The sequence below is a fragment of the Schistocerca nitens genome, chromosome 8, assembly GCF_023898315.1.
Source record: "Schistocerca nitens isolate TAMUIC-IGC-003100 chromosome 8, iqSchNite1.1, whole genome shotgun sequence".
Taxonomy (NCBI): Eukaryota; Metazoa; Arthropoda; class Insecta; order Orthoptera; family Acrididae; genus Schistocerca; species Schistocerca nitens.
Genome location: NC_064621.1, coordinates 470,677,079 through 470,690,434, shown reverse-complemented (window position 1 = coordinate 470,690,434; position 13,356 = coordinate 470,677,079). Strand labels below are relative to the sequence as shown.

The 13,356-nt window shown below is 45.9% G+C and overlaps 1 protein-coding gene across 1 annotated transcript in view; it reads right to left on the bottom strand.

Moving 5' to 3' along the window:
* Positions 1-13,356, bottom strand: part of LOC126198832 (vascular endothelial growth factor receptor 1-like) — a 308,538-nt gene that overhangs the window by 95,381 nt on the left and 199,801 nt on the right. The window contains exon 11 of the mRNA XM_049935411.1: positions 13,025-13,180. Within this exon, the coding sequence (XP_049791368.1) occupies positions 13,025-13,180 (156 nt within the window). The remainder of the gene's footprint in view (positions 1-13,024; positions 13,181-13,356) is intronic.

Sequence of the window (13,356 nt, the reverse complement as noted above, 5' to 3'; positions counted from 1 at the left end):
GTGGTGCAATTGTTTGGAGGGCCTCGCTGCACACGGCGAATAAAATGAACCCCCGCCACTCGAGGATAGCACAGAGCTCCTCGTCAGATTGGAGAAGAAGATCTCAGTGAAAAATAGTGCCCTGTACTGAGTTCAGAGATTGGTGGGGCATGACAGAAACTGGGATGTCACCAAGATGGTCACAAGCACGCAGGGCATCAGACTGGGCAGTAGAAGATGTCTTTATGAGCAAAGCACCAGACCGCATTTTACTCATCAATTCCATTTCACCATACTTATCTTCAATCGTCTCCAAAGAAATCAAAGGCTTGGTCATGCCAAAACTTCCACTATCCATCCTGGTACAAACCAGGTACCGAGGGAAAGGTTTCAATCCAAGCCGGCGAGTTTGACCCTCCTCCCAGGGGGTGGCCAGGGAGGGGAAGGCTGAAGGATCAAAAGGAGTGTCACATTTGCTACCACTCAGAGACGGCCACAGAATAGCCAGGATAGTGAAGCTTTTGTCGCTTCATGTGCAAGGTATCTGCCCTAGTACCACCCACTCCGATCAGGGGCTCTCTCTGTGGGCGGCACACAGCCATAGCAAGGGTCATCTGGCATGGCAGCCATTGCCTGGAGTACTGGTGCCCCAAAGTGATGAACATCGACTCTTGGGCATACACGAGACGTTAGCAGCTCAGGCAAACACGTATGGTAAATGATACAAACTTCATAGTCAATGGAATTCACAAAATAGCCCCCATAGCAGCAGGGGGCAAGGGGCTGCATTGCTGGGAAACAAGTTTCTTGCAGGGCTATGCAAGAAACAAGAGACATGCACAAAAGGTGTTACAGCTCAGCAAAGTGATGGAAAAAACCCACTACAGTTTGGCTGGAGGATCATGGTATCAGGATCCTGTGAGGGTGTGAAGGGACCAAGGAGGCAGTCATGCTTCAAGTCCACCTTCTGCCACTGGTTGTGAGGATAAACCACTAATACACAGGTTTTTTGAGGGAGTCTGGGACCATAGAGGCCACCAAGGATGGAAACAGAGGCAGAGCATGTGAGGGTCTGGTGGCATGGGAGATACCAGGCTCATCTGCTCCATACTCTGGGACAGAAGAGAAATGCCAAGTCCTATGAGCTCCAATGTGTTGCTCTGTCAGCCGCCACCTGGAATCCTGTTGCAGATCAGCATAATTCTGGAGGGGAGCGTCCCGAGGGACCCCTTTCTGTTCAGAAATGCTGGAGGAGGGTATTGCTTCTCCAGCTGGGAGGTGGGGACTGATGTCCCCAGCAGACAGGGAGTTGACACTCCCAAAGGGGTAGCAGTAGGAGAAGAATCCCCAACTGCCATGGGAGCAGATCCAAGAGCTAGAGACAGAAGAGACAGAGGATGAGGACAGAATCACTGAAGAGGATGTAGGTGATCCTATTTCTTCTTGGTCTCTTGATATGTGAGGGGTCACAATTCTTGTGTTCCATGCCAAGTGTCCAAACTGCATGCATTCATAGTACCGCATGGGAGGAGGAATATATGGCTCAACATCACAGCAATACACCATCACACTGACCACCTCTGGCAACAAGTCACCTTCAAAGGCCAAGATGAAAACTCCAATATCTGCTTTGTTGATTTTTGGTTTCCACTGGACACAACTGACAAAATGCACATTTTGTCACTCCAATTTATCATGCATATTGTCATCAGTCTGTAAAAGAAGATGTCAATGGTAAATGATACCTGTACCATATTCAGAATGATCAGTAACAGGAACGTCTCCCATCTTGTTGCAGACAAGCAGCACCCTTAACTGGGCAGGAAAGGCCATTTTAAGCAGAACGGAGCTGCTTTTCATTTTTTAAATCAGTGCCACTTCCCCAAACCTGTCTTTGAGGTGATCAATGAAGAATAATGGTGTTGTAGTAAAAAAAGAATCCCTGTCAGTCCTAGAACAAATCACGTATTGCGGGAAGTACTTATCCCTTGTCTCTGAGCACTATGTCACTCCCATCATGTAGACAGGAAAGGGAACATCTTGAGCTCATGCCTCTCCACATTACAAAATGTCTTAGCTTCGGAAGAGACTGCTGTGGACATTTGGCATGCAGCAGAAGAAGAATGTCATTTGTTTCATATGTGAATCTTCTGCCATGGTACCATGTGGGCTCTCCACATGGGCACCACTCAGCCACAGCAAAGTTTACCTGGCCAGTAAACCGCTACCTGGAGTCCCTTTGCCCCAGCCATGATGGGCATTTACTCCTTAGCTTGGGTGGGGAGTTTCCACCTCAGGTGCCAACAGTGTGATACCTGCATGATCAGGGGCCTACCACTGAGCAGGTACTTTATGACAAAACAAAACAAGAACTAAACAGCACTACCAAAAACAGTGCCTGCAGATGAACAGAATGAGCCAGGTTGAGAACATAGACGGCACTGAACTGGCAATGAATTGCACAGTACACTCTTCGTGACAAAAATGTGTGCTACACAAGTTCCGCCCACATGGCAATTGTTTGTGTGTGTGTGTGTGTGTGTGTGTGTGTGTGTGTGTGTGTGTGTATAGTGGGTGGGGGGAGGGGGGGGGGGAGTTATGGCCTCGTATGTCATATCTGACAGTATGCATCGTTTCCGTATGTTTAATTTGGCCTCAAGGCCTACATTATAAGGAAGGTGTCCAGGTTGGCATGGAAACACATGGAATGGGACCTACATCAGTGGCATCAGGTTCTCTTCACTTCGTTGTTAATGCATCCAATTTTCTTTTTAATGTGAGCACTGTGTGTTATTTTAGACTTCTTAAACTGATTTTCAATTAATTTCAAACTTGCACTTGTAAATTCTTCCATTCATTTTTGAGATTTATATGCTTTAGAAGATAGCAGTACAATATACTGGGTAGTTGTATTAGTAGTAGTAGTAGTAGTAGAAGAAGAAGAAGATAATCATAATCATCATCATCATCAGCAGCAGCAGCAGCAGCAGCAGCAGCAATTTATTGATCCAAGGATTATACTAAAATGATATAGGATATGAAACTCCCTGGCAGATTAAAACTATGCGGCAGACGGAGACTCGAACTCAGGACCTTTGCCTTTTGCAGGCAAGTGCTTTACCAACTGAGCTACCCAAGTTTGAGTCTCGGTCCAGCACACAGTTTTAATCTGCCAGGAAGTTTCATATCAGTACACACTCCACTGCAGAGTTAAAATCTCATTCTGGATGTAGGCTATGTTGGCTTAATAGAAAGTAAAGGTAATTCATAATTCATAAATATGAACAAATAAAAGTTTCATTGTGCTTAATGAGTAGAGGACAGGTTGTCAGCGATGGCCTTCTTGAAGGAACCACCCCATAATCAGCAAAATGTAGGTGGTCGAGGTATGTTCCACTAACACACATACCTTCTTAGTTATCCAGCTTCCTTATGAAGCTATATTCTTTAGTATACATGGTGGTTATAGTTAAACATTCCCCACTTGATAGTGTTCCCATGAAAAACAAGCAATCTTAGGGCAATGAAAGTTCATAAAAACATTTTTAAGGAAATGAGAAATAATGAATACACTGCTGAAACAAATATTTTAATTTCCACAACAGCGGGTAACATTTTTTAACTTTGTTGCACGTTTACATCCCAGATTAGAAGAACTCCTCAATACAACAACCATCTGCATCCATGACAGCCTGGAACTACACTAGAGATACCATTTCACAAATGTTCGTAGCACTTTTAGACCACAGAATGTTCAGCTGTCGTAACACAGCTCACGCACTGCTTGAAGATCATACATTGGATTCTCAGACATGACAATGGTAACTTTTTCAGCAATTTGTGGTGCTGCTGGTCATCAGCCTCACCCAGGAGTAATTCCCAATCACCAGTTAATTTGAACTTCCGAATCGTTCTTCAACAGCAGTGCAAAAAGAGGTCCTCTCCGTATTTCTTTAATGTGTCAATACTTGCGAAGAGCAGCAGCACTATTTTTGTTTTGCTAAAACAGCTTTACAATTGAAGCCTGCTCACCTGGTCCAGATCCATGTTGATTGCCTGCAACTATAATGCGCACAATGATGCTTGTGTTTTGCCTCTTGCATTGCCATAGCAGTACCGATGCCTAACAGCAAGTCATGACAGTAACACTACTAACAGTGTAAATACTGTAGCATACATTCTAAATGTCAGTCCTATACAGCTGGGCACCCATACAGGAAATAGTTTTCTGTGTGCACTGGTCCAAGTAGCAAAAGTTTAGTTATAATCACCCTGTACCAATATAGGTCAAGTCAACTCCTTTTTCAAAGGCTGCTGGTGCAGATTTTGTTGAAAGTGAGTTCCATGCTTTCTTTAACACCCTGAATTCCAGGCAAAGTGGTAATTTAAACTCGTTTTGTTTTAGAATTCTGTTCATAGTTTGTAGACTGTACTAAACTCGCAGTTAAAACAATTTTGTTTTAAATTTTTTGTGTATTAGAGATAATATGCTGTTAGGTTATTGTTTTTTATTTATTGACTGTCTTCTTTATCGCAAAACAAAATAACTACAGTTAACTCCAGTCTTTGGAACTTTTTTTCATTTGTGAATATTCTTTTCACAACTTTGCAAATTCCTTTAGTATAACTTTTACTCTTTTTCCACCTTTACCGAAACTCTGTCCTCTCTCAGCACTATCATCCCTCAAATAGCTTTATAATCATCCTCTGACATTATTCCTGTATTAACTACACACATATTTCATATTACAGAAGTTATCTGGAATGGCTCATATGAGATGTTCCATGGCAGGCGTCTACTGAAGCTGGCAACACACTGATGAAATGCTTGAATGATTTGCAACTATGCACACATCTGTTACCACTTCATCATTTACTCTTAAAGTTATCTGCTCCACTTCATCTGTGCTTCTGGCCGTCTCCTCCTTCACTTTATCCCATATTGTCTATCTTTTGACCGGATGTAATTATCTTCTCGTAATGAATTTTCTTTGAAGTCTGTTTATGGCCTTCAATACTCTGCAGTGTCTTGGGATGACCTACAGTGTCAACATCACCACTACCTCTGACTGATGAGTGCAGTTTCCTTTTGTGCTACAATATGCCTGTGTTCTTTTTCTAAACATTGGTCTAATCTGGGTAAGTTTTCAAATAATGTAAAGACTTTATTAATGAATGTCTTACTTTTTCACTAATGATAGGAGCCTGTATTCATCACTCCAGTTCATGGCTTTAGAAATTCCTGAAATAATCAGTTTTTGGCTAACTGACAACCTTCTTGAACTCAGATTTAATAGATTTTGTTTCATGATCAGATTAACATTTAATATAACAAAGTGCATGTTATGGTCGAGGAGGCTGTTGACTATTGCTTTTGTAGTACACCATAATTCTGTTTGTTAGATCTCTATAAAGATTATCAGTGTCCATTTTTAAGTGGTTAGCTACCATAGTTGGACTGTTTATGGTAGAAATATGTTAGACAATGTTGCCAACACAAACAAATTCTTACTGAAAGCGTTTAAAAATATTTACATTAAAATGACCATCAAATGCCTTTGTGACGCCGATGGGGTCGACACCAGCATCAATCTGAGTATCATCTTTGAACGAAGCTAAGATTATCTTTGTGCAGTTCTGCCAAGTCAGCTCTTTGTAAGCATTTGATGTGTTTAGGTGAATAAGTGAACTACTGCAAAATGGGAGTGTTGTTTGGTGTAACTGACCCAAACTTCCCCCTCACTGGTGACCCTGAGTTGTAACGTCTTCCGTTTTCGCCGTTCTACTGTGTCCGCGACCTCTGTGTCGGTTATTTTCACATGTATTACATCGACAAAGCATTCGAACAATGACTTTGGCCCAACACTTAACGCCGGATTTTGTGATCAGCATGCATCGTGTTACAGGCGATGTACACCCGCCAGGACTGCAACACGATGCCTCTCACTCGCCGATTTCGCCGGACGTTTTCGAGCCTGCAATAACAAGTGAGGTTAGTAGTGTGCATGACTCCAGCTATCAAACGCCTTTGTTCCCACCACATGTGCCCTCCCTCATAGACTGTGCAGTTACCTGTTACAGATATCCATGCAGTGTGGGACCAATGCCGATTTCTGCACATGCTTCGTTGGACAACCTACCACTACCAGGACAATGATTTGCCACACCTCAATCCATGCAGTACCACGCGGATATGTGCCATGTGGCCGGAACTGCTTCGTTCATAGGTCAACCTACTCAGCATTAGACCACGCCTGCTCCTGCCTCAGTTCAGCATCAGCACTTGCATTCCTACTTCGATACCTCGGCCTGCAACAGGAACAATAACTTGTTTTCTGTGCCTGACCTCCACCTCCGTCCCAATGCTACGCCTCAGGTTTTTGTGCCACAACATTCACCTTATCCGCACACCGTTTTGAGTGGAGTGTCAACGAACAGTGAACTTTCACACATTCCGTCCCACGTTTGACATCATTTCCCGCACTGTGCTTCTGGACGGCCCGCACCTCCGCAGCCTTCCTGCAACATAAGTGGCCCCAGCTCTGATCATACGTCAAGCTTTCCGCGGACTAACACGCGTTCTCAAACTTTGAACTTTTTCTCACCTGTCGCCCACGCGCCGGCTACAGTCGAGCTTCCGCTACCATTCTCGGCACATCTCGGTGCCTCATCCGTGTCGGTCTTCCGCGATGTGTCAATCCGAACACACCCACAACATCTTGAGCTTCCGCAACTGCAATCAACACATTATGGTGTCTCATCTGCATCGGCCTTCCGCGTCGCAACGGATCGCGCTCAACCACAACGTGTCACTTTCATGCTGCCTCCAGACAGGCCACTCTTGCCACATCCCCTGGAGGCACACTCTCCTTGGATACTACAGCAACAACAGCTCGTTTCAGGCAGTGCCCTGACGAACTCTACTCAACCTGTTCTTCCGAACATTCTACAACGCTTACTGAAGCTGCCGCCACTTAATCCAAACAGAGCTACTACCTGGTTCAAAATTTCGGACGAAGTGTTCGACCATTACAAACTTGACGAGTCAACCAGGTTTCTGTGCCTCATCACCCACCTGCACGACCAGGAGGACTTGATTGCTGACCTGGTCGATGCCCCGGACTCATCTACTCAGTACACTCTATGCATAGAGACAGTTCTACGTCGGCTTGCATGCTCAACTGTGGCTGCAATACGGCAAGTGCTCCACTTTGAGCAACTAGGCAATGACAGAGCTTCCCAGCTCTGGACATGGCTACGTGCCCTGGTCAGTGCAGATCTATTCTCTGACACAGCTCTCCTCGCCATCTGGTCAGATAAACTGTCTCCTCACATCCGCTTTGCTCTGGCAAAAAGGTCTCCTGAACCTATCAAGCAAAGAATGATGATTGATGACAAGCTACACGATGCATCACTGCTCCACTTTGCCAGCAACTGCCTACCTGACAAGTCTCAGGTTCATGCTCATCGCCCTGTGGCCAGATGCAGCCAGGGCCGTACTGTGCCGACCGTTCCGCTCGCTCCGAGAAGCAGTAAGAAAGCAACTGGGACATCACTGGCTCCGCCCAGGGTCACGCCCCCTCCTGCAACCGAACCTGCTGCGGCCAACGAACCTCGGCCACCACCACTGGCAATGAACCTTCCACAGGAAATGCAACCCCACCACCCGTACTGTTACTTCCACACATGGTTTGGTGAGGCGGCACAGAACTGCAGACCACCCTGCTACTTCCCAAACGCCAATCACAGGTAGGTTCGGGTGCCACCTCCAGTGCACAACATGACAGGCAACCCCCAGTGCTCCATTCTCTCCGGGAATGACCGGATAATTGCAGATGACTTTACATTAAAGACATTTCGTCAGGATACCTTTTCGTAGTGGACACAGGCGCCGACGTTTCGCTGCTGCCTACGTCCTTAGAATCATCGAACATCCGCCCTCATCATACTTCACTGCAAGCCATGAATTCAACTAAACTATAATGCTCGGGTTCAACTTCACATGTCGTCTCAGTTTCTGCACACTGCGAACTCGAGTGGACTTTTTAGTGTGCGAAATTGACGAACCTATACTAGGCATTGACTTCTTGTGACACCACAAACTTTCACCAGACTTAGTGTGAAACACCGTTTTTCACCATCTGTCCAAGACTCACTTGCCCTGTGCTCCGTCGAGCATCCCCCCCCCCCCCCCCGGCCTCCCGTGACACATCAGTCCGGGCTCATCTCATCCATACATGCTCGTCTCTGTCAACGACGATACAAGAAACCATGCACAAGTGCCTTGTCGAGCTTGAACACATCGCTTGCCTACGCAAGGAAAACTTTGAGCTCTCTCTCTGGCTCCACAAAACACAGCTCCAGCTCTCGATGCAGCGAAGGAATTACAGACACTACAGCAAGGACAAAGCAAGGTCAGTAAGTGTGCTGAATCTGCTTGCAATCCCAGCAATCGAGCCTCCGTGTGTTTACTACCCACGACCACTCGTAACTGTGCTATCAAGACTGCCATAACGTGTACTGACAGTTCTGCAGGGCCACACCCTCCTAACACGGCAGTGTTTAACACTCGGCCAGACACAAGTACGCATGCATGACGAGTGTCAGATGTTCCTGAACTGACGGCACCTATCCCGCCCTTCGCGGACAGCACCTCAAACTATGCCACTTCGGCTCATGCGCACCGTCATCCGACCGCCACTGACAATACAAACAGTGCACTCACACCAAGCATCTCACTCACGACCGTACTGCCACAGGCCGCACCGTTGGACAATGGACTCACTAACGGCTCCCGAGCTCTACCAAGCTCACCCGATCACGGTGCCACTGCTTCGGGCCGGCGGCCATCTTGTCGTGTTGACTCCTGGGACACTTTGCCGCCTCAGCTCCCATCAGATCCGTTAAGTGGCTCCAAATACCACGACCACGCCTCACCTGCCCCGCCCACCACACATTGCCGCTGGCAACATTTCCGTCATCACCAACGGCATGGTTCACAAGCTTCACCTCACGCCAGGTCCCCCGATATCCAGTAAACCACGTTGACTTTGTCCCAAGCGCCTCTCCGACCTTAAAAAGCAGATTTCTGAACTACTAAGCTCTGGCGTCATTGAAACCCCTGCCAGTAACTGGTCTACACCCATACGTATGACACCCAAGAAAGACGGGTCCTGGCACATGTGCGGAGACTATCATCAACTAAATGCACGAACAATTACGGACACCTACCTCATACCCAACATTGCCGACCACGTTCTCTGTCATTGATTGCAAACCGGCCTATGAACAGATCCCCATGGCACCTGAAGATATCAAGAAGACAGCAATCACCACCCCGATTGGGTTATTTCAGTTTCGATTCATGCCCTTCGGTTTGAAAAACGCAACCCAGACCTGGAAATGCTTCATTAACGCAGTGCTATTCGACCTAAAATTCTGCTTTGCATATCTTGGTGACATTCTTGTGTTCAGCTCCTCTGTCAAGGACAATATTCGACATGTGCAAACTGTTATGAACACTCTCGCAGCAGCAGGTGTCGAGACCAACCAGGACAAATTGCAGCTACATCAGCCTGCTGTCACTTTTCTTGGTTTTCAGGCCTCTGCCGACGGCATTTCACCGCCCCCTGAGAAACTACAAACAATACTAAATCTACCCAGACATTCGTCATTCAAAGAGCTCCGGCGCTTTGTGGGGATGGTTAATTATTATCGCCAACATCTACCTCGGGCTGTGGAGATTCAGGCTCCACTGACAGACGCTTTGGCAGGCACCAACATTCTGGATCTCAGCCCATTCCATGGACCCCTGCTATGACTGACTCTTTCACTGCCCTCAAAAATCTTCTTGCTGAGGCCTGCACCATCACGCCTTCTCATCCCAATGCGCAGCTTTTCATCACCACAGATGCGAGCGATACTGCCATCGGTGCTGTCCTTAGCCAGACAATCAACGGCCAAACTTTGCCTCTGCATTTCGTCTCGCAAAAGCTCACGAATGCACAATGGAAATATTCTGCATTTGACAGGAAGTTGCTCATGGTCTATGAACCAATCAAGCATTTTAAGACTGACATTGAGGGATGCCCTTTCTATGTTTTATCGGACCACAAACCCCTGGTTGCGGCCATTACAAACCTGCCAGCTGACCTGCCTCCTCACCGCTTCAGATACATGGACTTCATATCTCATTTCACCACCAATGTCAGACACATAAAGGGTGCTAACAGTATAGTTGCTGATTTCCTTTCATGAGTCAATGCCATCCATTCGCTGTTAGACCTCTTTGAACTGCCTAACCTCCAACCCGCCGATGAGGAGACACAAAACCTGATTTCAGACTCTACCTCTTTACTACACTTCGTCCGCACCACCTTCCCTGGCATTTCTGGTGAGATCTGGTGTGACGACAGTATGGGCACATTACACCCCCTCATCCCAACCACGCTCCATCGAGCTGTCTTCAACGCGTTGCATAATTTAGCCCACCCCGATGTTCGTGCATCCGCCTGCCTTGTAGTGGAGCGCTTTGTGTAGAGAAATGTCAACAAGGACTGCCAGCAATGGGCATGCTCCAGTGTCACGTGCCAATGCTGCAAAGTACACAAGCACATTTCACCCCCCCCTCGGCCCCTTACTCCGGTCTCACGCACTCCATTGAGTGACCACATGATCCCCATGTCGAGCTTACCTACGATCATGCCTTTGCCGCCGGGCCCCTTGCCGGTCCCTTCGACCTCTCCTCTGTTGCCTGCCTCGACCTGACTTCCAGCTCCAATTGTCATGCTCTCCTCCAACCTCGCCCCCTACTCCGGTCTCACGCACTCCGTTGAGTGACCACGTGACCCCCATGTTGAGCTTACCTATGATCATGCCTTCGCCGCCGGGCCCCTTGCCGGTCCCTTCGACCTCTCCTCTGTCACCTGCCTCGGCCTGACAAGTTTTCTCACAAACCCCCTTCTTGAATGTGCCCTCGGTCGAGGTGCTTGTGCCTGTCTCCCCCGGTCATAATCCACAACTTCTCAATAATACTACGCGATTATACACTGTTCGTCATGTGTTTCTCTTCATCCAGTGCTCATGACACTACCTCCACCATTCCCTGCCACCTGGTGAAATATGTTCCCCTCCTGCCTGACATCGACCTGGACATGATTCGTGTGTCCTCCATGCCCACCGGAGACATCATCATCATCGCTCCATTCCACTCACAAACTGCTGGCCTACCTGTCGCCGCACAGCTAGCTTGCCCAGTACGACACCCGGCTCGCTTCAACGACTTCGAGGTTCGGTGGCCGAACCTTCCTTCACGACATCTACCCACACAGCTCCCCGATGATGCTGTCAAGCTGACCGTGGTCTGGCTCCCACGGGCCACCACTGCTGACTCCATAGTCACCCCCCCCCCCTCCCCGCCTCTCAAGAGTACTCCGTACTGTGGGAAGGGGGGGGCCTATGTGGCGCCGATGAGGTCGACACCAGCATCGATCTGAGTATTGTCTTTGAACTAAGCTAAGATTATCTTTGTGCAGTTCGGCCAAGTCAGTTCTTTGTAAGCCTTTGATGTGTTTAGGTGAATAAATGAACTACTGTACAATGGGAGAGTTGTTTGGTGTAACCGACCCGAACATCCCCCTCACCTTATTTCTGTTAAACAGAGCAGTAGAGATTCAGTTTAATTTATTAACATATTAATGTTTGCTGCAGCTGCTTTTCATAAACCTGCTATATTATAATGGATTTGATTTGAAATTTTGCTTCTGTTCCACATGCTTCCATATGCTGTTCCATACAATATTTATTAATGTTTATGCTCTTAAGTGTGTGACAGTCACTGATGAATGTGGCAAATCCTCCATCCTCCATTTCTGCTCTACTGAAGTGAGACGATAACCTAAGTACTACAACCCTTAACGTATCTATACCAGTGGTCACATGATGTTCAATGTGGAATATTAAGTCAAATGGGTTTGATGACTAATTCACCAACTCAAGTACTGTAATTTCTCATTAATTTTATTCCTTAGCCCTCTACTATTTGGATTCAGTAAGGACAGCTGGTGTTTCACAATGACAGATGTAACTGCATGGAAGTAAATTTTTGGGGATTGCTAATAATCTTCAGTTAATAGCTGTTTGCACAGATTCAGTATTCTAGAATTATGTGGTTTAGTTTATATTTGGAATTGATTGTTTGCTTAGAGCCTAACCTCTCTTAAAACTACATTTCTTTCAATCTTCACAACTCTAAAAGAGAAGCTGCTCTGATACTGGTAACCACTGGTATTTTACCATTTATGACCGTATGTTTTCTGGTATTAAACCAACCACTTCACTTTTCCCTTTCCATGCCTAGTATAATACCACCTACTGATAGTACCAACAGTAACCAAAACAACATGTGACTCAGAGCTGCAAAAGCATCCTTTAAAACTCTTGTCCCAAAGACTTTTCTTTACATTGCCTGACGCCACTTTCTATGTCTCTCTACCCCTCTACCTCCTTAACTAGTCCAGATATTTCCTAGCCCAGTCTGTTTCAGCCTGAAGGGCTACAATTTTCCCCTCCATCCCACTACATTTTCCTCTACTGCACATCCTGCAAAAGGATAACTAATTTACTCAATGTTACCAAAACAGAGAGAAGCCTCCTATTACACAAAAGTTGTGTGGCACGTAACAAGAGTATAATCATTCACTGTTTAGTATAAGTGAAACATTTACTTGAAACTTCATTCATACCAAGTATATATTGTGTTGTTTAATGTTGTCATTGTATGTTTTTGGGAGTAAATCAAGTCTGCCCAGCCACAAGAAGAACTGTTGCTAAGTATAACATGGCTGTTACTCCTTGGAGACATTACACCCTCATTTTAGAAACTCAGTGTAATACTATCTGAAACTGAAGCCAGTTTTCAGAGACGCATATGAATGCTTATACAATATTATGAAAAGCTGGATTGCAACATACTTCTAAACAACAATTTAAAATATTTATAGAATACAGTACTGGATTCCAGTATGTTTTCCATTTCTGAACTCACATTTGGTATTGCTGTATCCATCAATTTCCTCTCCATTTCTATACCATTTCATGTTATTAGTGAAATTACGACGAGATGCTCGGCATGTAAGATTGACTGTGTCTCCTTCTACAATTTCTTCTTGCACTGGCAATATTCCAAAACCATCTGCTACATCTGAAAATTTATGAAATATTGTCATTATGACCAACAAACTGTGAGTAAGAGGAAGAGTACTTGAAAATAGTTTGAATGGTTTGCTCTTCAAACGAGCAACTGTTTTAATGGAACAATCCACATTTTAAAAGCATCCAAATTTGTAAAGCAGATAAAAGCTCTCTCAGAGATGTGCC